This window comes from Oncorhynchus mykiss, chromosome 11, assembly GCF_057628025.1.
Source record: "Oncorhynchus mykiss isolate SJ-2025 chromosome 11, ASM5762802v1, whole genome shotgun sequence".
Taxonomy (NCBI): Eukaryota; Metazoa; Chordata; class Actinopteri; order Salmoniformes; family Salmonidae; genus Oncorhynchus; species Oncorhynchus mykiss.
The window spans coordinates 54761182-54785213 of record NC_143032.1 but is presented as its reverse complement, the minus strand read 5'-3'; the positions used below and the strand labels follow the sequence as shown (position 1 = coordinate 54785213).

Sequence of the window (24032 nt, the reverse complement as noted above, 5' to 3'; positions counted from 1 at the left end):
GCAAAGAAATGTAAGTTTATCTACATTTATCCAAATCTAATTCTATATTTTTGCAGGAGCCCATGCTGACACTCACTCCCCACCTCCCTGCCTTGATCGGGCCTACCGTACATCTTACTGTAGAAATTATGTTGAAAACGAGTCTAGATTGGAACTGTGCTGTTAAAATACAAGTCAAAATTTGTATTCTGAACTGGAATAAACTGATTGAAGCAATGTGTTTTTAGAGGCAAACACACTCACACAGTTCTGGGTTGCTCATCTACAGCAGGACTGAGAAAGTATGTTCTTATCCAGTTTGGCACCACATACAAGACATGGTTGTCAACTTTGGCATACTTAAAAAACAAGTACAGAAACAGACTCAATGCTGAGCATGACCTCTATGTTGCACTGTCAAAAACTGAGCCCAGAATAGACATGCTTGGTAAAAACTTCAACCTGTGTGATTTGATTAATACGCTTATTCCAGTTCAGAGTGAAAATTATTTATTGTATTTTAACAGCAACAGTTCCAACCTAGACAGATATGTCAGAGTGTTTTTAATAGGGGGAAATAAACATGATTAGCTATTTATATTTCATTTCATTGTTATTTGTTTTTGTCTATATTGCATTTGTTTTAGGCATAAGGGCAATGAAATGTGCCAATATTTGCTTATAGTTGCATATTTTCATAAGTTTATGTCCCAGGAAAACACAGAATTTCTAATTTAGGCCCCAGGCTGAAAAAGTCTGAGTTTAACAATTTTATGTTTACTAAAATCACATTTCCTTTGATTTGTTTATGCATCTATTTCTGAGTGTCAAGTTATAAGTAATAAAACAAACGACCATTTATTGAACATTGTTACTACTTTTAGTAGTATCCCATGATGCATCGCCTTATTTTGTTGTAGTTCAGGGAGATGAGCGAGAGAACTGACAGACATAGTCCTCTCTATTACTGCAGACAACAGGAGCGTTTGACCAGCAGCATCGACAATGCCTGACATGACAGAACGGATTTAGCCACTGTAGCAATTACGGCAACAATTTATATATTAGAGAATATCAGACGATATTGTAATATTGTTGAAGGTAGGTATCACGATATGTTATTACATTTATAAACCGTTTTCCACATTGGTAACAGCAGGACCCCTCATCGATTGCATCTGTCTCTCGCAGAGTCTGGTTTTGTTAACATTCTCTAGCTAGCAGCAAGCTAGCCACATGAGCATAGCATTGTCAATGATGTATTGCTAAAATGAACATAACAACAGCTTCTTGGGTAGCGCTAGCTTCTGCACTCGTTGCTAACGTTAACGTTAGCTAACAGTTTGGTTGGCTAGCTAATTGTGACATGCCATGTGGGACTGGATATCAAGAATATAGCTACTAACGTTAACTAGCTGACTTGATGGTTGGTTGGCTACACAAAATGACAATCGTATTTACTAACTAGTAGGTGTACTAGATATTACCAGTTCAGCTATTTGGATTTGGAGTGCAATAAGACGATGTTGTTTACAAACAGGGCGGCCTTAACCAATTGTTATGGACTGATCATCCTACGTCTGAATTACAGTTAACATCAAATGAAACAATTAGCTAATGTAGCTAGATGCCTAGCTAACATTGTTGTCAAATAGATTTTTGATTGGAAAGTGATAGTCAGACGCGTGCCTGTGAAAGTCCGGGTGCTGTCCGCAATGCAGGTGCTGAAACCAATATAAAACTACTTTAATTTTGTCCTTGCATGAGGTCAGTTTGACTTGCTTTTCCATTCGGAGGAATAATTCTAATGAATAATAATTATTGCTCCAAACCCAACTGGCTACCTTGCTGTTATGGAGACAAGTGGATACATTTTAATTCTGCACATTTTCTAGTAGAGCAATGCGGCCTTAATATCTCAATTGATTATTCCAAAGCACATGGAAAGTTAGTTATATGAACTGGAACAAAGTATCCATGAGACAAAGATATTTGCTCAACACCCACCCTCCATAAGGTGATTTCATGATATTTTCAGCATACTAATTTGAGGCAGCACTTAGCTCGGTTAGGTGAATTGAAAGGGATTTTCTCAGTCTTAAGTGTGTGAGACTTCGACCAACCTTTTATCACAGGGGGTGTGTCTGTAGCGTTAATATCTGTTTAGCGAAGTATGGTAGCTAGTTTGTCTTGCTTCTGCAGTTCATTGGAGAGAGGGGAGTTGGATATTCAATTTTCTCTCCAAAAGCAACATTAATTTAGGATAACTGAGTATATCAAATCACTACAAATGGAGAAAGAGGGTGGAGGGTTGTTTGTTGGTGATGTCATTACAATGTGATATCATTAGAAAAGTATCGTAATCTAATGTTGTCACTGTGCTATGACATCAGCTGAGCTCTCAAGAACCAAGCCTGATGCTAGGAATGGGTTGTGCTGTGTGAGAGTGTGTGCCATCCAGGGTTTACAGGAAGGACTCAGGATTACTCATTTATTATAGATTATCTCTGAGTGCACCCTTTATGACGCGTCTCTCTCTCTCTCTCTCTCTCTCTCTGTGATTACTCGGCTGTGTTGGAGGTCAACTGGTGTCCTTTGCTTCTGTACACAATGAGAGAATTTGACATAAATCTCCTATCGCTGTAGAGCAAGCTTTGAGAGCCATCAGAGGTGACACAATTTATTAATGTTAGTAAGCCGATGATTTAAGAGGGAGAAGCTATGAGATGTGTTATTGAAGCTTGCTTGCTAATGTATGCAGTGGAAGGCTCTCTCTGCACTCAGAGGGGAAAATCAATGTGCTCTCTACTCCCGGCCCAGTAGTGTTGTCTGGGAGAGGGTGGAGACAATGGGACGGCTGCTCTGCTCTGACTGAGTGATGGTCTCTTACCTCACCTCTGGGCGCTGTCTCTGGCTGAACACTGGATGCAAGGACGTCCAAGGAGGGAGGAAGGGACGGGAGACGAGCGGACCCTGCCTGCTGCTGGAGACTGGCTGCATCATGCCGCACCCTGTATCACTGTGACGTTTACTAATCTTCTCAGGATCTCTGAAAGCATTCTGTTCTTAGCCTCCTCCTCACGCTTTGTGCACTGAAATGGAGGAGTAAGTTCCTGCCAGAGTTTTTTTGTTCCTTGTAGCCTAGTTTTTTTTGGATGACCTGTTGATAATGACCTATTCAGCCTATGATATACCCATTGGCCTGTTAACCTATTCATTTAATCAAATCCATAACGTGTGTTCTGAAATGTGTGTTCTCTTATATGGTATTTGGATTGGTATTCATTTGAGGTCTTTTTAATCCAGGGTCTTGTCTCATTAAAGTGTTGATGTTTATTTTAAGCAACATGCTGGTAAAGGGCCCAAGAAACCCAACAAAAATGCAGATGACTTGTTTCCCCCTGAGGTGTCTTCTTTAGAGACGTAGACTGCTCTCTATCTGATGATAAAATCAATAGTTCGACATCAGTGTGCGTAAGCCAATTAGAGTAAGCAAAAAGGTATTAGCCTATGTGACCCTTCTCTCCTTGCAAGAAATATAGAATTAGGCTGCATTGCGAATTCAATCAGTATAAAAAAGGGTATTGACTGAGTAGTGACCAAGACACTGTATAAATGTACTCGGTTCATTATAATTCCTACATAGTTCCGATTTGGTTTGAGTCATTTTTAAAGTATACTGAACAAATATATAAACGCAACATGTAAAGTGATTTTCCCGTGTTTCATTAAATAAATCGCTGAAATGTTCCATACGCACAAAAAGCTTATTTCTCTCAAATTTTGTGACCAAATTTGTTTACATCTGTGTTAGTGGGGATTTCTCCTTTGCCAAGATAATCCAGCCACCTGACAGGTGTGGCATATCAAGAAGCTGATTAATCAGCATGATCATTACACAGGTGCACCATGTGCTGGGTACAATAAAAGGCTACTCTATATTGTGCAGTTTTGGCACACAACACAATGCTACAGATGTTTTGAGGGAGTTTGCAATTGGCATGCTGACTGCAGGAATGTCGAACATAGCTGTTGTCAGAGAATTGAATGTTAATTTCTCTACCATATGCCGCCTCCAACGTCATTTTCTAGAATTTGGCAGTATGTCCAACCGGCATCACAACCACAGACCACGAGTAACCATGCCAGCCTAGGACCTCCACATCCGGCTTCTTCACCTGCGGGAATTTCTGAGGATGGGGGCATTCTGAGGAGTATTTCTGTCTGAAATAAAGCCCTTTTGTAGGGAAAAACGAATTCTGATTGGCTAGGTCTGGCTCCCAGTGGGTGGCCTGGCTCCCAGTGGGTGGGCCTATGCCCTCCCAGGCCCACTCATGGCTGCACCCCTGCCCAGTCATGTAGAGCCATAGATTAGGGCCTAATGAATTTACTATATTTCAATTGACTGAGTTCCTTCTATGAACTTGTATGTTGCGTATATATTTTTATTCACTATATATTGAGTTATCCTCACCCCAAAAGTACGAAAAATCAAAGGCAAAGTAAAGTTGGTGCACATCCCAAATGGGTGAAAGGGGGAGCATTTAGGCTAAGCACTGAACCCCAGATGGTACGGCTCTTGTTTTGATGTTGTCTCTCTGTCATCTATGTTTGCAGGTCTCTAGAGCTGGTGTGTTTCTACTGCATCGTCTGCCATGGCATCCCCCACTGGTACCCTAGAGAATAATCTGCACAGCGCCCAGAAGAACCTGCTCTTCCTCCAGCAGGACCATGCCAAGACACTGAAAGGTCTACATGCAGAGATCCGCAGACTACAACAGCACTGTACAGGTGAACATGCTGAACCTCAAACTGAACTTGAACTAGGGCCACTAGACCTAAATACATACACTTCACAGGGTTCGTACAGTCATGAAAATCCTGGAAAAGTATTGGAATTTGAAAATGGTGTTTTCCAGGCCTGGAAAAGTTTTGGAAAACAATAAAATAAAAAAATAAAAATGTATCCATCAAATAAAAATCAACATATCAGCCAGAATCGGAATGACAATATTGCATCTGTGTTTGCGCACATCACTTGCATAGTGCGAGACTAGTTTGCCGTTGCTTAAGGAGAAAGTGACAGTCGGGACATTACAGCAACAGGTAGGCCTATAAAATATGATAGAGAACAGATGAACTAGGTAGCCAAATCAAAACATATCTTGTACCCTCTAGTTAACTGTTTAGCTATTATTAGCATATATTTTGTTATGTCCCCAAAAACATTCCATCGACAATCGTGAAAAGGTCATAGAAAGTTGATTTTCAATATTTGACAACTAACAAACACCAAAATAAAATCTAGACCGTCAGGGAGAGTCTAAAACTCCAAAATGATGCATTGATTTTGTTATATGTTTGATATTTGAGTCACTCAGATAGCCATAAGTCTTGTCAAAATGTGTAGAATTTCAGGAAATTTGCTTTAAAACAGCTAAATGTTGTCTTTGTGGCCAACAGGATAGCCTGTTTAGGGTAGGCGACCTGCCCTAGCCATGCCCAACATCTAATCCACATTTTGATCCAGAAAAAAGCCTGCTCTCCACTAGAGCTGCTAGACAGGCTCTCTGAATAGCATGCTTCTTTATGCCACCACACCACTCCTGTCAGAACTGAAGATGTCACTTCCTGGTCTGACGGTGACATTTGATCCTCCTCTCTTTTCACAGACTTGACATATGAGCTGACAGTGAGAAGTTCAGATCCAACAGGTAAGATGTTTAACAGGCGTCCTTTCATAACGTGACCCCAGGCACACACACTTGGCCTGGCATTTTCAATACTTAATTATTACATAGTAATACCATAGTTATTGAGAGATTACTACTTTTTTACTGGGGTGGGATCCAGTCAGTTATTTTCTCACAATTTTTCTAGATGTAATTCTGTGGGAACTCTCTCTGTTTTGACTTGACTCTGCTGTCATTGTGTAAGTAATGCCAGTACTGGCAGTATAGTACACTGTTAGACAGACATGGAATGTAGCCATTGATGTTTTACCACTTGTAGTTATTCTCTTTGACACTGATTTCACTTTGATTGGAAAACTTGAAATTGATATATTTTCAATGCCTCTGCAAACTATCGTACTGGCAGGTATATTGTTCATGATATTATATAGCCTATGTGAACTAAAAAAATGCTCTCTGCTTGGCTTCACACTGGCTGTTCGAAAACAGTGGCAGTGCCTGTGAACAGCCCAGGTACTAAAACCTGCAAAGCTATAAATTAGACTTTCTGCAGCAGAACAGAGGCCTCTGTATGTCTTAGCCCTGGGAATGGGAGAGAGCAGAAGGCTTGTGCTGTATCCTGGTAACACTCTCCCACCCAGGAAGCGGTGCTCTGCGGCTGAGACCCCCTGCTGTTCAGGGCACTGTCCTCCTTTCACTGTCAGCTCACCGTCAAGCTCATAGCACAGCCCCCTCTCCCACGTTACCATGGACATGTCACAGAGTCAAACAGAAGTCTAAATTATATACACAGGAGAACTGACAATGAGCATACAGTAGAACCACACAGAGGTCCAACTCTGGGATTTGACCACGTAGTAGACAGACTCATAGGAATTGAACATGAATCACAGGGGATCTGTGCAATAGGTAGAAAATATAGCAATCAATGATGAAGTGATGATAGATATCCTGTATACGGTCAGTACTACAGAAATACTATTAACAATGGGCAGAAGTCAAGGCCCTCCCACCCTCATCTTTCAGGACATCATTACAGTCTTGAATAAATACCTGAAATAGCTTTATATACTTGCCAGAGAACAGTGAGCTGATACTCACACTTTGTAGCATCTCTAGCCATGGACCCAAGCAAAAAATAATGATAAAAAAGCTAAACAAATCATGGTTCTGAAATCAGGCTTGCTCTTTGATGTCTTTTGTGCTTTTGAATTATTGAATGGGAAATCAGTCAGTTCACTGTTACAGAATAACGGTAGGTTGTACGACAGGTAACATATCTCACTTAATGTTACCTTGTGAATCCTGTAAAGGGGCTCTGTGCAGTGCAGGCAGCGCAGTACTGTGGGGGCTATTTTCAGAGACAGTAGCAGGTTAGTGTGGGAGAACACGCAGATTTCAGTGCAAGAAATTAGATGATGTGTCTGCGACCTACTTAGTGCAGCAAGCAGGGCTCAGTGGCTCAAAACAAAGACGACATCCCCTCTCTCGGCTGGTAAAGAAACACCAATCATGACCCCCCCCCCCCCCCCGCCCATTAAGCTGATAGGAAATATACCAGACTGCCCAGTATAGAAAATAGACGTCTACTCTAGTATTCGTTGTAGATGGGTTGTATTGGGTAGACATCATTATGTGGGCTCTACAGTATGATATAGGCCTATCTATCTGATACAGAGAGGGAATAGCTAGGCTATATCTGTACAGTAGCTGCTTGTGAATGTGTGTCTGATCAATGCTAATGGGGTGGGGTGGGGTGAGGTAGGAGCTGTGTTGATGTGGTAAGGGGAGGATGAAGAGCAATGATGAAGGTCAGAGCAGTGCTGTGACCTTGCTATCGACCAGATCTGTAATTTGAGACAGGAGCTCTTCTCTCTCTCTCTCTCTCTCTCTCTCTCTCTCTCTGCCCACCGCAGATGAGTCTCTGTAGACCATCACTCACATCAGCTGACAGACTCAGTCCATGGTCAGTGGATATACTTACTCTAGAAGCACTAAAACAGTCATTTGGACTGCTCGTGAATGTCATTTTTGTATTACTCTGCCATTTTTAAAGTCATGCCCCTTTCCGTCCTTGACATTTCCGAGATACAGGGCATCGGGAAGTATTCTGACCTATTGACTTTTTCCACATTTTGTTGCGTCACAGCCTTATTCTAAAATTGATTAAGTAGTTTTTTCCCCCTCATCAATCTACAGACAATACCCCATAATGACAGAGCGAAAACAGGTCTTTAGAATTTTTTGCTAATTTATACAAAATAAAAAACTTAAATATCACATTGACATAAGTATTCAGAATCTTTACTCAGTACTTTGTTGATGCACCTTTGGCAGCGATTACAGCCTTGAGTCTTCTTGGGTATGACGCTACAAGTTTGGCACACCTGTATTTGGGGAGTTTCTCCCATTCTTCTCTGTAGATACTCTCAAGCTCTGTCAGGTTGGATGGGGGGGGGCGTTGTTGCGCTGCTATTTTCAGGTCTCTTCAGAGATATTAGATTGGGTTCAAGTCCAGGCTCTGGCTGGGCCACTCAAGGACATTTAGAGACTTTTCCTGAAGCCACTCCTGCATTGTCTTAGCTGTGTGCTTAGGGTCGTTGTCCTGTTGGAAGGTGAACATTTTCCCCAATCTGAGGTCCTGATCGCTCTAGAGTAGATTTTCATCAAGGATCTCGCTGTATTTTGCTACGTTCATCTTTCCCTCCATCCTGACTAGTCTCCCAGTCTCTGCCGATGGAAAAACATCCCCACAGCATGATGCTTCCACAACCAAGCGTCACTGTAGGGATAGTGCCACGTTTCTCATGGTCTGAGAGTCCTTTAGGTGCCTTTTGGAAAACTCTAAGCGGGCTGTCTTTTACTGAGGAGTGGCTTCCGTCTGGCCACTCTACCATAAAGGCCTGATTGGTGGAGTGCTGCAGAGATGGTTCTCCTTCTGGAAAGTTCTCCCGTCTACACAGAGGAACTCTGGAGCTCTGTCAGAGTGACCATCGGGTTCTTGGTCACCTCCCTTACCAAGGCCCTTCTGCCCCGATTGCTCAGTTTGGCCGGCCGCCAGTTCTAGGAAGAGTCTTGGCTGTTCATAACTTCTTCCATTTAAGAATGATGGAGGCCACTGTGTTCTTGGGGACCTTCAATGCTGCGGAAATGTATTCGTACCCTTCCCCAGATCTCTGCCTTGACACAATCCTGTCTTGGAGCTCTACGGACAATTCCTTCGACCTCATGGCTTGGTTTTTGCTCTGACATGCACTGGCAACTGTGGGACCTTATATAGACAGGTGTGTGCCTTTCCAAATCATGTCCAATTAGTTGGGACATAACATTTTTGCATCTGAGCTCCTAGAGTGTGTTGCTCTCCTTTATTTTTTAAAAAGTGTTCCACTCCGCTAGCCAGCACCTCGCCTAAATAGGTGTGCGTTTCTTTCGCCTCACAATTAGTTGGGTTTAACACAGGTGGTCTCCAAAGTAATACAAACATCTCAAGGATGAGAAATGGAAACAGGATGCACCGGAGCTCAATTTCGAGTATCATAGCAGAGTCTAAATACTTAAGTAAATAAGGTAATTCTCTTTTTGTTTTTTTTGCAAACATTTCCAAAAACCTGTTTTTGATTTGTCATTATGTGGTATTGTGTGTAGATTGATGAGGATTTTGTATTTATTTAATGCATTTTAGTATAATGCTGTAACGTAACAAAATGTGGAAAAGGTGAAGGGGTCTGAATACTTTCCAAATGAACTGTAACACACGGTCGTTGTTAGAATCTTAAATTCACAAACAGAACTGGAGTTATAACCATTTTTAAATGGTATTCCCCCATTGCGCCTCCTTCTCCCGACAGTAGGGCTTGCTCCCCTCCTTCTCCTGACAGTAGGGCTTGCTCCCCTCCTTCTCCCGACAGTAGGGCCTGCTCCCCTCCTTCTCCCGACAGTAGGGCTTGCTCCCCTCCTTCTCCCGACAGTAGGGCTTGCTCCCCTCCTTCTCTCGACTGTTGAAGGTGCTCTGCCCAGTTCATAATCACACAGATAATTGTCTCAACTGAACCTAAACTATGCCCAAATTAATTTCACACATAAGAACAGAATAAATAAATTAAGTGAAGTATGCTGGGGGAGAATGGGTGATTTGATGAGCGAGGGGAAGCGTACGCTGCAGTCAGACATCTTTGTCCTCGTCTTGTCGAGTGTGGTGTGGATCTGCTATTTTCTTTACTTATATATATATATATTTGTTTTTTTTCTTTGCATATATATATATATATATATATATATATATATATATATATTTATTTATTCATTTATTTTATCTATTTTTTTTCTTAACCTCAACATCAACATACTCTCCTGCAATCTGCCTCACCCAATGTGGTGTGGATCTGCTATTTTCTTTACTTTTGAACCGGAACCCCCAACAGAAGCTAGCCAGCTAACTAGCTACTAGCTAGTAGTCAGCTAGCCACTGCTAGTGGTCATCAGCTAACCTTTAGCCCGGACAACGCTTGCCAGTCTGCACAGCTCGAGCAAATCAAACTTATTTTTCTCCATATCTCCGGATTCCTACCGCAAGCTCTGAACCTTTTCACCTGGATCATCGCAGCTAGCTAGCTACTATTCCGAGTGGCCACTCCTGGCTAACATCTCTGTCCCGAAGCAAGAACCAATTAGCCTGGAGCTAGCCTTTGCTAGGCCCATCTCCCGGCTACCTGAAGAGGTCCATCAGCCACTCCTTGGGCTACAATACCTATTTTGACAATTGGCCTGGACCCCTTTTATTGCCGACACGGAGCCCCTCCGATTCCATCACGACTGGACTACCGACATAATCTGCCCGAGGGGGTTTTTCATCTGGCTCCTCCGTTACGACGCCACCTGAATGCCCATCTGCTAGCCGCGGCCCGCTAGCTGTCTAGAGCATATCGGACAACTTCTTTGGTCACAATACCTATTTTAGAACCTTTTACCACTCGGAGCCCTGCTGATCCATCACGACTAGTCTGCCGACGTAACAGCACGAGGGGGCCACAACAGACTTCTTCCGTTGCGACGTCCCTCTAAGGCCCTTCTGCTAGCTTGCTAGCCCCGGCCCACTAGCTGTCTGAATCGACGTGTCTCCAGCCCGCCGAGCTATTCACTGGACCCCTATGATCACTCGGCTACGCATGCCTCTCCCTAATGTCAATATGCCTTGTCCATTGCTGTTTTGGTTAGTGATTATTGCCGTATTTCACCATAGAGCCTCTACCCCTGCTCAATACACCTTAGCTAACCCTTTAGTTCCACCTCCCACACATGTGGTGACCTCACCTGGTTTAAATGATGTTTCTATAGACAATATCTCTCTCATCGTCACTCAATGCCTAGGTTTACCTCCACTGTATTCACATCCTACCATACCTTTGTCTGTACATTACGCCTTGAATCTATTCTACTGTGCCCATAAACCTGCTCCTTTTACTCTCTGTTCCGAACGTACTAGACGACCAGTTCTTATAGCCTTTAGCCGTATCCTTATCCTACTCCTCTTCTGTTCCTTTGGTGATGTAGAGGTTAATCCAGGCACGGCAGTGTCTAGCTCCATTCCCATTCCCCAGGCGCTCTCATTTGTTGACTTCTGTAACCGTAAAAGCCTTGGTTTCATGCATGTTAACATTATAAGCCTCCTCCCTAAGTTTGTTTTATTCACTGCTTTAGCATACTCTGCCAACCCGGATGTCCTAGCCATGTCTGAATCCTGGCTTAGGAAGACCACCAAAAATGTCCATCCCTAACTATAAAATTTTCCGACAAGATAGAACTGCCAAAGGGGGTGGAGTTAGCCTGCAGAGTTCTGTCTTACTATCCAGGTCTGAGCCCAAACAATTTCAGCTTCTACTTTTAAAAATCTACCTTTCCAGAAACAAGTCTCAGAAACAACTCTCAACAAGTCTCAGCTGTGCCCTGGACACCATATGTGAATTGATTACCCTCCATCTATCTTCAGAGCTCGTGCTGTTAGGTGACCTAAACTGGGACATGCTTAACACCCCGGCCATCCTACAATCTAAGCTTGATGCCCTCAATCTCACACAAATTATCAATGAACCTACCAGGTACAAACCCAAATCCATAAACAAGGGCACCCTCATAGATATCATCCTAACCAACCTGCCCTCCAAATACACCTCTGCTGTCTTCAACCAGGATCTCAGCTATCACTGCCTCATTGCCTGCGTCCATAATGGGTCTGCGGTCAAACGACCACCCCTCAACACTGTCAAATGCTCCCTAAAACACTTCAGTGAGCAGGCCTTTCTAATCAACCTGGCCCTGGTATCCTGTAAGGATATTGACTGCCCTCTGCCCCCTTGACCAGCACAAAAACATCCTGTGGTGTACTGCATTAGCATTGAATAACCCCTGCGATATGCAACTTTTCAGGGAAGTTAGGAACCAATATACACAGGCAGTTAAGAAAGCAAATGCTAGCTTTTTCAAACAGAAATGTGCATCCTGTAGCACAAACTCCAAAACGTTCTGGGACACTGTAAAGTTCATGGAGAATAAGAGCACCTCCTCCCAGCTGCCCACTGCAGGCTAGGAAACATTGTCACCACTGATAAATCCACGATAATTGAGAATTTCAATAAGCATTTCTCTACGGCTGGCCATGCTTTCCACCTGGCTACCCCTACCCAGGTCAACAGACCTGCACCCCCCACAGCAATTTGCCCAAGCCTCCCCATTTCTCCTTCACCCAAATCCAAACAGCTGATGTTCTGAAAGAGCTGCAAAATAATGACCCCTGCAAATCAGCCAGGCTAGACAATCTGGACCCTCTCTTTCTAAAATTATCTGCTGAAATTGTTGCAACCCCTATTACTAGCCTGGTCAACCTCTCTTTTGTATCGTCTGAGATCCCCAAAGATTGGAAAGCTGCTGCGGTCATCCCCCTCTTCAAAGGGGGAGACACTCTAGACCCAAACTGCTACAGACCCATATCTATCCTACCTTGCCTTTCATCGAAAGGTCTTCGAAAGCCAAGTTAACAAACAGATCACCGACCATTTCGATTCCCACTGTACCTTCTCCGCTATGCAATCTGGTTTCCGAGCTGGTCATGGGTGCACCTCAGCCACGCTCAAGGTCCTAAACGATATCATAACCGCCATCGATAAGAGACAATACTGTGCAGCTGTATTCATCGACCTGGCCAAGGTTTTCGACTGTTGTCCGGACCTCAGGCAGTCTCTATGGCAGTGCCACAGGGTTCAATCCTCGGGCCGACTCTTTTCTCTGTATACATCACTGTATACATCAATGATGTCGCTCTTGCTGCTGGTGATTCTCTGATCCACCTCTACGCAGACGACACAATTCTGTATTCTTCTGGCCCTTCTTTGGACACTGTGTTAACTAACCTCCAGATGAGCTTCAATACCATACAACTCTCCTTCCGTGGCCTCCAACTGCTCTTAAACGCAAGTAAAACTAAGTGCATGCTCTTCAACCGATCGCTGCCCACACCTGCCCACCCGTCCAGCATCACTACTCTGGACGGTTCTGACTTAGAATATGTGGACAACTACAAATACCTAGGTGTCTGGTTAGACTGTAAACTCTCCTTCCAGACTCACATTAAGCATCTCCAATCCAAAATTAAATCTAGAATCGGCTCCCTATTTCGCAACAAAGCATCCTTCACTCATGATGCCAAACATACCCTCGTAAAACTGACTCTCCTACCGATCCTTGACTTTGGCAATGTCATTTACAAAATAGCCTCCAACACTCTACTCAGCAAACTGGATGCAGTCTATCACAGTGCCGTCCGTTTTGTCACCTAAGCCCCATATACTACCCACTACTACCACCTGCATGCTCTCGATGTTTGGCCCTCACTTCATATTCGTCACCAAACCCACTGGCTCCAGGTCATCGATAAGTATTTTCTAGGTAAAGCCCCGCCTTATTTCAGCTCACTGGTCACCATAGCAGCACCCACCCGTAGCACGCGCTCCAGCAGGTATATTTTACTGGTCACCCCCAAAGCCAATTCCTCGTTTGGCCGCCTTTCCTTCCAGTTCTCTGCTGCCAATGACTGGAACGAACTGCAAAAATCACTGAAGTTGGAGACTCAAAACACCCTCGCTAACTTTAAGCACCAGCAGTTAGAGCAGCTCACAGATCACTGCACCTGTACATTGCCCATCTGTAAATAGCCCATCCAACTACCTCATCCTTTTATTTATTTTGCACCTTTGTACCCCAGTATCTCTACTTGCACACTCATCTTCTGCACATCTATCACTCCAGGGTGTAATTGCTATATTGTAATTTTTTCGCCACTATGGCCTATTTATTGCCTTACCTCCCTTATCCTCCCTCATTTGGACACACTGTATATAGACTTTTTCTATTTTATTGTTGACTGTGTGTTTGTTAATTCCATGTGTAACTCTGTGTTGTTGTTTGTGTTGCGCTGCTTTGCTTTATCTTGGCCAGGTCACAGTTGTAAATGGGAACTCTCAACTTGCCTACCTGGTTAAATAAAGGTGAAATAAATAAAACATTAAAAAAATAATGTAATCACCAATTGTGAATGAAGAACAGGGTGGGCCATTCTATTGTATGGATCTATTCTAATTATAATCTCAAAATGGTATGTATCCTATATCAGTCCAAGCAGTCTTATCAATCTACTCTGTCCTACTTAGAGTGCACAGTATGCGTAATATACAATGGCAAGAAGACCAAGACGAATGGATCTACTTGCTGCATTAGCGTGGCTACAAAACAAGCCTGGCCGATTATCAGCACAAAATGTCCTCACTGAGAGAGAAGGCCCTACATCAGAAGCAAAAACAACATCTGCAACGTACACCATGTCAGCACAAGCTGACAATAATTGACAATTATTTACATCTGTTGCTTCTGTCCTGATGTTCACTATTTATCAAGCACACTTTGCGCTTATAATGATGTTTAGTTTACTGATGTTTTCATCATTTCACCGTATGTCTTGGTGAGTGGGGTATTTTTTATTTTTTTTGTCATTATAGACAGAAGCTGTTACCGCTTTCTAACACATGCTTTCTATGTCATAGTTGTAACAAAGGCACGTCCCTCTCCAGCGCTCGAGTTCGTTGATTATTATTATTAGGCTGATTATTTTTATGCACACCTGTCACCATCGTTACGCGCATCAGCGCCTAATCAGACTCAATCACCTGCTTGATTACCTTCCCTATAACTGTCACTCCTGCACGCTGCTCGTGTTTCTTGTTTTGTTCATGTTTATTTTATTTATTAAATTATTCACTCCCTGTACTTCCTTCCCGACTCCCAGCGTACACTTTCCAGCACTCCATGAATAAAATCTGTTGGACACTTGAATATTGATGTTGTTTGTTTTTACAGCCTACAGTAACATAAACAAATTAAAATGCTGTTATTAAAAGAACCTATGCGCAAGGTGTGTGTGTGTGTGTGTGTGTGCGTGTGTGTGTGTGTGTGTGTGCGTGTGGAGGGTTGGATACACAGTATGTGTAGCCTATATTTGGAATTTGCAGTGTGTGTGTGTGTGCGTTAGGCCCAATGCAGCAGTTTTTATCTTAATATAATTTCGGGGTAACAGTTATTTACCTTACCTTTAAATTAAAATGGTAAAAAAGAACCAGAAATAGCTTCTTAGCAAAGAGCAAATTTTCAAGCAGGAATTGTACAATTTTTGTGTACCTATGATAAAAATGACAGACCTCTACATGCTTTGTAAGTAGTAAAACCTGCAAAATCGGCAGTGTATGAAATACTTGTTCTCCCCACTGTACATATATATGTAGGATGTTAATTTGACCAGTTTCTCACAGCAGGAAAATAATCCTGCAGTAACAGGAAATGTGAATTATTGTCTGGACATTTATATAGGGGTTGCGACATTTTTAGTTGAGGCAAATCAAGTCTGACATTTTTAAGATGACATTACTTTCTTTAGAAGCATGTTTTAACCTTGAATACACTACAAGTTTGCATTTCCTGCTGTGCAGGAAATTTCCTGCAACAACAGGGTGATCAAATTAAGATCCTATATCTGTACACAAGCCTACAGTATGTTAACTGCAGATGGCAGCCCTACCAGACAAATAGCAAAACAGCCTTGTTTGTACTCCTGATGGAATATTTTGAGAGGAATGGACAATGTTTTATTGTGGATCCAAATAAAGCAGGCTATGTGCGACTATTTTGTGTGTTGCAACAGGGTGTAGATTTCTGATGGTTGTGTGAATGTGCATGTTTTGTCTTCATATAGAGGTCTAACAGTGTGATTTGTTTGTGTGTGTGCAGACAGCAGTGAGGCACGCTGCAGGGAGCTACACAGTAAGTGTGAGGAGCTTGAGGCTCAGCTGAAAGTGAAGGAGGATGAGAATACTGAGCTGCTGAGGGACCTGGAGCAGAAGAATGCCATGATCTCTGTCCTAGAGAACACCATCAAGGAAAGGGAGAAGAAGTACCTGGAGGAGCTGAAGATGAAGAGCCACAAGCTGGCTGTCCTGTCTGGAGAGCTGGAGCAGAGAGCCAGCACCATTGCCTACCTCACCTCTCAGCTCCACGCCACCAAGAAAAAGCTCCTGGCAGGCAGCTCCTCTGAGGCCAGCCCCAACGTCAGCCCTGTGAGCTCCTACAAGCCCACCCCTCCCAAAGCCAAGGACCGTCAGTCTGGCCCTGAGACCCCTCTACGCCGCATGAAGAAGAGCCTGTCTCAGCCGCTGCACTCTGAGTTAACCGAGCTGTACCGGCTGGGTTCTGACGGGAGGAGGAAGGTCCTACGGGAGGCGGTGGACGCCATGCCCGACCCCACCCCATTTCTGCAGGCAGCTCGAGACACGCCTGATCTACAGATGGTACGAGACCGGCCTGCCGTCATCCCCCCCATCGCCTGTGATCGCTCGTCCAGCCCCCGCCACAGCCTGGCACGGGACCGTCAGCACCGGGCACACGTGGGCGTGGCACACCGCATCCACCACAGCACCCCTCCACTAGCGCCGTCTCAGCCAGAGGTGGAGATGCTGGCTGTGGATCAGGTCAATGGGGACAAGGTGGTGAGGAAGCGATCCGGGGCGGACAGAACAGTTTAACACACGACAAGAGCGAGAAGGAGCATCACCTACTGTATAATCAGCTGCTTTTTATGCAATTCTGCAACGAGCAAAAGAAAGTCAAATGGGATACAGACAAAAAAAGAAAAATGTCACTTTCTTCACTTCAAAAAAACATTTTTAATATGTAGACACGGACTACTGTAAGCATGCCAAATGTTTTGCTTTGAAACCCATGTGACTTAAACATCCTGTCCTTTTTGCATGGTCTCTCATCTCACTCCATCTTACATCGTGCACATAAACTTCTCCGCCAAACATCTGCATTATTGCCTGCTTACCTGGTGAATCCAATACACATCGTCATAGTTAATACTACAGTTAAGTTATCCATACTTCATCGGGTCAGCAATACTCTCCAGACAGATAAACAAGCTATATGAAGTCTGCAGCTACTTACATGTTATAGAAGTTAACTTATTAAACGAATACTCCCTGAATGTTTCTCATCTTGGGATGTTAATACATTAACAGAAACAAAATCACACAAATGAATTGGTAATTGTCTAGTTATCACACAAATGAATTGGTTTATGTCAAGACATTATCTACACAGAACTGTCTGACCTATGTGTCCGTGATCTCTGTAAATATGTGATGGATTTTTTATTTATGGTTTGTTTTACTTTTAATATAGAAAAATACATCTCAAGTATCGAAAAGTGGCATAATCACTTATTGTCATGCTTCTCACGTCACACTTACTCGTCCTTGAATACTATGTATATGACAATATAATAAAGCAGTCTTTTTTTGTTACTAACGTGGTGTGTGTTGGGAAGAATCGAACCTCTGTCACAGGCTTTCACCATGTCAGCGAAGCCTGGAAGCAGAACTTTGGAAGAATCTGAAGCGGAAACTGCTTGACGTTTCAGGCTGCCAGTGGACATAGGATGAGAAATAGGTCATTAATAGCTGTGTTTTTTGCAACTATTGAAACACTGGGTGTGGACAAAAGAATACCAACATTTTCACACTGTCATGCTGTTATTATGATAGCACAAGTAATCTAAAGTAGGTATTTGATCATTCATATAGATTTGGTCTATTATTGGTAGTAATGTGTGAAAACAACTAAATGAAAACAACTAGTTTCCACAAACACTCATCAGGTTTGCCATAGACATGGGCAGCCCTGCTTACTACTTTACATCTGTGTCACACTCTGCCCATGAGCTTGGTTTTCCAAGAGACAGGTTCAGATCCGGTTCAGATCCCACCTGTGTGTAGTTGACATGAGACAAGGTCACGGTCTCATGATGAGGTAGCCCTTCATGCGACTTCAAAATCAGTGTCTCCCTCCGCCCAAAAGGGAATTACCTATTGGGCTAACTGTTAAGACATTGGTTTCTTCTGTGGAAGATCCGGTTTCAGATCCCGGCTGTGAATGGCATCCAACGGTGGGATCTTCTTTCGTGGGAGAGGAGGTCAAAGAGGGGTGAATGTAGCTGACATTAGTTGCACTCAAAGTCTCGTGATGTAGCCTTGCCTGTTACTTCTAAATCACTCGCCCAAAAGGGAACCATGACGTTGGTTTCTTCGGTGGGAGATTGCGCCCGTGAGTCATAGATTTGCACTCTGTTACCACTCATTCGAATTCCCTCTTTCCAGAAGTCTGCTCTAAAGCCAGCAGAGGTCGTCTTTTCACAGACAATCAATTTGGTGAGCCAAATAACAAGGCGGATAGATGTGTGAAACACAAGCACAGCATGAGTGACTTCTAGAGGCAAGATATGTAATAAACAAGTGATCATACTGTACTGTACAAATTCAATCCCTAGGTTATTTATGAAGAAGAGGACTGGCCCAACTAGTCTATATAGTGCATATTCGATGTATTGTTTTAGGCAGAAAAGGGCTCCATGTTGTATCAGAGAAGGTTGGAAGATGTGGAGAAAGACAGTTTATGGGATGGAAAAAATTGTGGGCCGTTTTTGACATGGAAACTCTTAATTTACAATACTTGATGAGTGAAATAATTTACTTAGGACCAATCCAATTTAATGACTCGTGGAAGTGTTTACCTCTAGCCTACATTTCCATATCTAGACACAAGATGTCACTCTACTATCAGTACAGACTGGCAAAACCAAACATGTATTTTAAAATACCAAATGAAGCATAGGATAGAGAACAAAGGCCTAGAGATTGAGGAGACACAGCCAGATAAGGGCTTGAACCATGTAACCATAGGGTTACAGAGCAAGTACAGTACCTCCTGACATTTAGGCCTACAGATCCAGACCTCTTGGCAGAGACAGTAGCAGGTTACACTATTCGGGACAGCGAGAGATGGAGAGAGAGCGCACGCAGTTAGAGGTGCAAACATGGGAAACCAGAGATAATCCCACCGCTGCCATCAACGTGGCGAACATATCATCAAGTTCGCTATGATAAAGTCAAGTTCTTAACAAAAGTCATATGTAGAAAAATCCTCTGCCGCGAAAGTGGTGCTTTCTGTTAGGTTTATCTCTATAGCGTACTATTTTATCTTAAAGTTGTGGAGCAACAGTCCAGTGCTGTGATGCACACACCGCAGGCTTTTCTCCCGGACTCGGCTTGGGTCTACCGAATGTAGGCTAAGGAAATTCAATGGAAGCGTTCAGATCAAAGCGTTGAATATGACCTATTTCATGCAAATATTTATTTATTTATTTGATGAGTAAATAATATAGTTGATTTCGTTCATTTACATGAGCAATATTTTGCTGTTTTTAGAACAGACTGTTCACCGTCGTCTCATTTTCACTTCAGCGATGCAACATCTTCCTGTAATTTTTCCACAACGCAACGCGATTACGCGCGCAGCCAAGGTAATAGTAGAGATTTTCTTGGTCAGCATCACAGGTGCTCGTGGACCGTTGTGCGTAATTTTCGACCACTTTTGCATGTTCAGTTTATGAGCGAATTAATTTAATACATCTAAGGGGGAAACCACCAGACCAGTCCTATAGCAATAATGGCTCCGCACCTCAAACGTTTGGGTGATTGTAATTGGGGCATGCGTTTTATTGTTTATCCATAGCAGGCTGTCGGAGTTCGGATAAACTGAGATGCATAGAACGGAAAAATGCTAATAATTGGAAATAACACCCGGCACTGCTTGATTGTGAGGCAATTCATCATCTGAAATATATTTCTATTTGTAATTTATGGGAGGACATATCACAGGTTTGAATAACGCTACTGTCCTGAAGAATCGAATACCCTTTTTGTAAGTATTCCTGCGTTATACTAAATCACAACCTATGGTTTGATTTGCGCCTGTGTTTATTTTTGCTTGAATTTGCAATAGGCAACATTCGCCTCGATCACAACCTACAGGTCTGTCTGCCGACCAAAATAGGCAATCATTGCAAACTCGACGGGATTAGAACAAAACCTCGATTATTATTACAATGGTTTATCGAGTCCAGCCAAAATTGTGCTTGGACGTAGCTATACTTAATATATATATATATATATATATATATATATATATATATATATATTTTTTTTAAATGTATAATTAAGATCTCGGTAGCCTAGTATGTGTTGGATTAAGCTATAATTATATTCAGCACATAAACACTTAAGAGCTGAATAAGAATGCGAACCCTATATCGAAAAAAGAGACCTCGATAATATTGTAGGATACCGTTGAGGAATATCGTGCACATGATTGTAAATAATTAATAAATAAGATGTTGTAAATAAATTCCAAAATTAAAAGATAAAGACTCAAATCATCCTTATATTGCTGTTGATATGCTAACACATACATTGTGTCACCATACTACCTAGAAATAACTATGCAAAGTATAGGATCCTGGAGCAGCATGCTTATTATGGAGTAATAACACTGTGAAGTATTAATGGTATCCTTTGAATGTATTTAAATCATAATGTTTTTGTTGCCATTTTTCCTTTTAGTTAAGTCAGCTCAGGACAAATCCTACCAATGTGCATTTTCTATCTTTTTTTTTTATGTCATATTCTTTCCTGTCTCCTGTCTGATTTAGAGTGTATATCCCATGTTCATCTGCTTGGGGTTTCTGAGACTGCTCCGGTTGTATACTTCTGCAAAGCTCATCAACATAGACATCATCTGCCACTTCAAACACATCAAGCCATAAGAAGAGGGAGCTTAGCTGCTTTTGGCATTTCAAAAAGAGGCTGGTTAAAGAAACTGCAGTGAAAAAAAAACACTTTCAGGATGACAGTGAGTTTCTTCTAAGTGAACTAGATGACTCCACTGGACCTGTGCCCTGGAAACACCACCATTTGACCGAGGACTATCAGAGTGACTGCTGACATCAAAGTTTTAATTGTTGTTTTAAAAAAGAAGAACAAATGCTTGGGCATCTCTGGTGGCCTGCTGGGTAGCAGTGGTCTTCTTGTACTGTAGTAGCAGCAGCTGAACCACGGTTGCCATAGTCGAACAATGGCACGGCCAGGCTCTGGGGTGCTGGTGTCGGTCAACGGGCTGGGGTACCCTCCTCAGAACCTGGCCCGGGTGGTGGTGTGGGAGTGGCTGAACGAACATGGGCGCTGGCGGCCCTACAGCGCGGCAACGTGCCACCACATAGAGAACGTACTGAAGGGGGACGTGCGGGGGACTGTGGTCCTTGGACAGGTGGATGCCCAGCTGGCCTCTTACATCATCGACCTGCAGTCCATGCACCAGTTTAGACAGGATACAGGTAAGAAGCAGTCAAAACACCTGTGTCGTTCATCATCATTATCATGTGATGCATGTGGGGTCACACACACTTATGTAACTGTATTTCCCTATTATGAACTTCAATGGTAGAATAGATGAACAATGTAAAAGGTGCAGTTCATGCCACAGCATGCTGTATGTATTATTCAGATGTTCATTCTTAGCCAATAGACCCCTCCATTATGGTGTACATTTTCTTTGCAACCTAGCTCAACAAGTTAATATGGAAACCACCCTTGAAGGATGTGCATCTATTTCTGTATTTGCCATACAACCATTTGCGATATTAGCATCTTGGTAGGGGAAACTCCCCCCAATTTTTTGTAGATGCATGCCAGCAAAGCCACAACACAACACTAAACAATACATTAACTGCACTATAACAAGGCCAAGCGGTGCCCACAAACTGTTAGGGCCTACATAAAGCTGTCTCAACATAAAGCTGTCCCAACAGCAGAGCTTTCTTTCCAGCACCATGGAGTGAATCCTTACCACCGCTACACCTGGCTATCAGCGGAGCCTTGTCTGGCAGCGAAACAGTTCATTCAGCCTCGTTTACAGCCTTTTAAAAAAAAAAACATAGCTGATATGGCTGACCATATCTCCCTGGCATTTTACATCATTTATGCAGCAGCATATAAAACATTATGGGACTCACCTTGTTGTCCTTCGTTGGAAAATTTTGTCATCAAAGAAAAATATTGTGGGGCTCAAAAACATGGGTTGCCACTGCGTACAACAAATTGAATTGAACTACTTGGGGAAGTCAGGCGAGAGATCCAAATGTACTGGGACCTATCTGAACCACAGGTTGAGGTGGGTATTGTTGCTACAACAGAAGATGAAGCACTCCGAGGACCATTAATGCTCATCAGATGAAAAACAAGTTTAACAACCACGTTAATCATTACCTCATCCTCTACGCTTTAATGTCATGACCTTGCCAAAGGTCACCGTGAATGAGGCAGCCAAGCATTTCAAGTGATCGACTGCTGTAATCCTCACTCTCTCCAGCGCCATAAAACAGAAAAAGGATATTTTCTTTCAGAAAAGAACAATGTGAAAGATAATTCGTTTTTACGTTCGGTTTTGATGTTGTATTTTCATGCTTCATCTTCTTGCCTCTTACCAGTACTCACAGTGCTGCCACTCTCAGGTACAAACCTACCAATCATTCATGATTGGAAAAGCGGCATTGACTCCATCTAGTAAATAGAGATACTCTTAGAAATACAGGATAGAGATATCCTATAGATCAGTGATCATCAACTAGTTTCAGCCCCAGGACGATTTTTTTTCTTGAGTGGATGGTCAAGGGGCCAGAACATAATTACAAATCATTTGTAGACTGCAAATTGACTGCAAGAAACCCAAACAGATATAACATTTGACTAAGACATAATCATTTCAAACCTTGCTTTCATTTGTATACGATCACATATACTGAGTGTACAAAACATTATGAACACCTGCACTTTCCATGACATATACTGACCAAGTGAATCCCTTATTGATGTCACTTGTTAAATCCACTTCAATCAGTGTAGATGAAGGGGAGGAATAAGGATTTTTAAGCCGTGAGACAATTGAGACATGGATTGTGTATGTGCCATTCAAATGATGAATGTGCAAGAAAAAATGTAAGTGCCTTTGAATGCGGTGTGGTAGAACTGTGTCAAGAACTGCAACGCCGCTGGGTTTTTCATGCACACCAGTTTCCCTTGTGTATCAAGAATGGTCCACCACCCAAAGGACATCCAGCCAACTTGGCACAGCTGTGGGGAGCATTGGAGTCAATATGGGCCAGCATCCTTGTGGAACACTTTCGACACCTTGTAGAGTCAATGCCCCAACGAATTGAGACTGTTGTATATTATTATTTGACTCAGAAAACTTTGGGCCAAAGGTCACAATCCCAACAAGAATCAACAGAAACATACTAGGCTTCTGATCCCCCTATAGGTTGTTTGGTCATTGAACTCACAAATGTATCCCACTAAGGTGTTAATTTGCATGCCTGTGTTGCTTCTGTTTCTTGGACACGTTTGCTTCTCAGATGTGAGAGTGTTTTTGCCTAAGTTTATCAAAGCGTTCCTGTCTGAGTTTTAGATGTCAATGCTGCCACAGTGTGTTGTGGGAGAGGATGCACCTATGTGGGGGAGGTCTCAGAAAGCTGTTCTGTCTCAGCTATAGAGAATCCTTTGACACCTCAATTAGCCTCACAGGCTCATTCACCTGAACAATAATGTATCATAGTGATTCATTAATTGATGAACCTTCTATGTCCCAATGGCCAGACCTCTATATTAACAGGGCATAGAACATGACACTGTGTCAGAGAGAGTGCTGGAGAGAAAGGGGAGGATGTCTCATTGAGTTTTACTAGCTGGTGCATCTCTTTTTTCATAGAATATCAACTCACTCAGCATGAGCAAAACGTTCTTGCTATCCTATATGCTGTGTGGCTTATGAGGATTGGCACAACAAAACAAATGTTACTTTGAAGTGAAATGAATTGTT

The 24032-nt window shown here is 42.7% G+C and overlaps 2 protein-coding genes across 5 annotated transcripts in view; both read left to right on the top strand.

The window, feature by feature from the left end:
* Positions 1-895: 895 nt before the first annotated feature.
* LOC110535944 (coiled-coil domain-containing protein 92) lies at positions 896-17569 on the top strand. 2 transcript variants are annotated; one of them, XM_021621340.3, is made up of 4 exons: positions 896-1080; positions 4597-4770; positions 5652-5693; positions 15999-17569. In XM_021621340.3, exons 2-4 carry the CDS (start codon positions 4635-4637, stop codon positions 16787-16789), a joined length of 969 nt encoding a protein of 322 aa, XP_021477015.1. In that variant the 5' UTR covers positions 896-1080; positions 4597-4634; the 3' UTR covers positions 16790-17569. The 2 variants fall into 2 exon arrangements, with proteins under 2 accessions (XP_021477015.1, XP_090046604.1); XM_090190478.1 differs by lacking the exon at positions 896-1080 and adding an exon at positions 2535-3084.
* Positions 17570-18929: 1360 nt separating this feature from the next.
* Positions 18930-24032, top strand: part of LOC110535943 (E3 ubiquitin-protein ligase DTX1) — a 76159-nt gene continuing 71056 nt past the window's right edge. Inside the window, exons 1-2 of one of the 3 annotated variants that reach the window (XM_036935768.2) lie at positions 18930-20024; positions 20812-21492. In XM_036935768.2, coding sequence (XP_036791663.1) covers positions 21234-21492 — 259 coding nt within the window. In that variant the 5' untranslated portion in view covers positions 18930-20024; positions 20812-21233. The remainder of the gene's footprint in view (positions 20025-20811; positions 21493-24032) is intronic. The other 2 variants (XM_036935770.2, XM_036935769.2) reach the window with 2 other exon arrangements.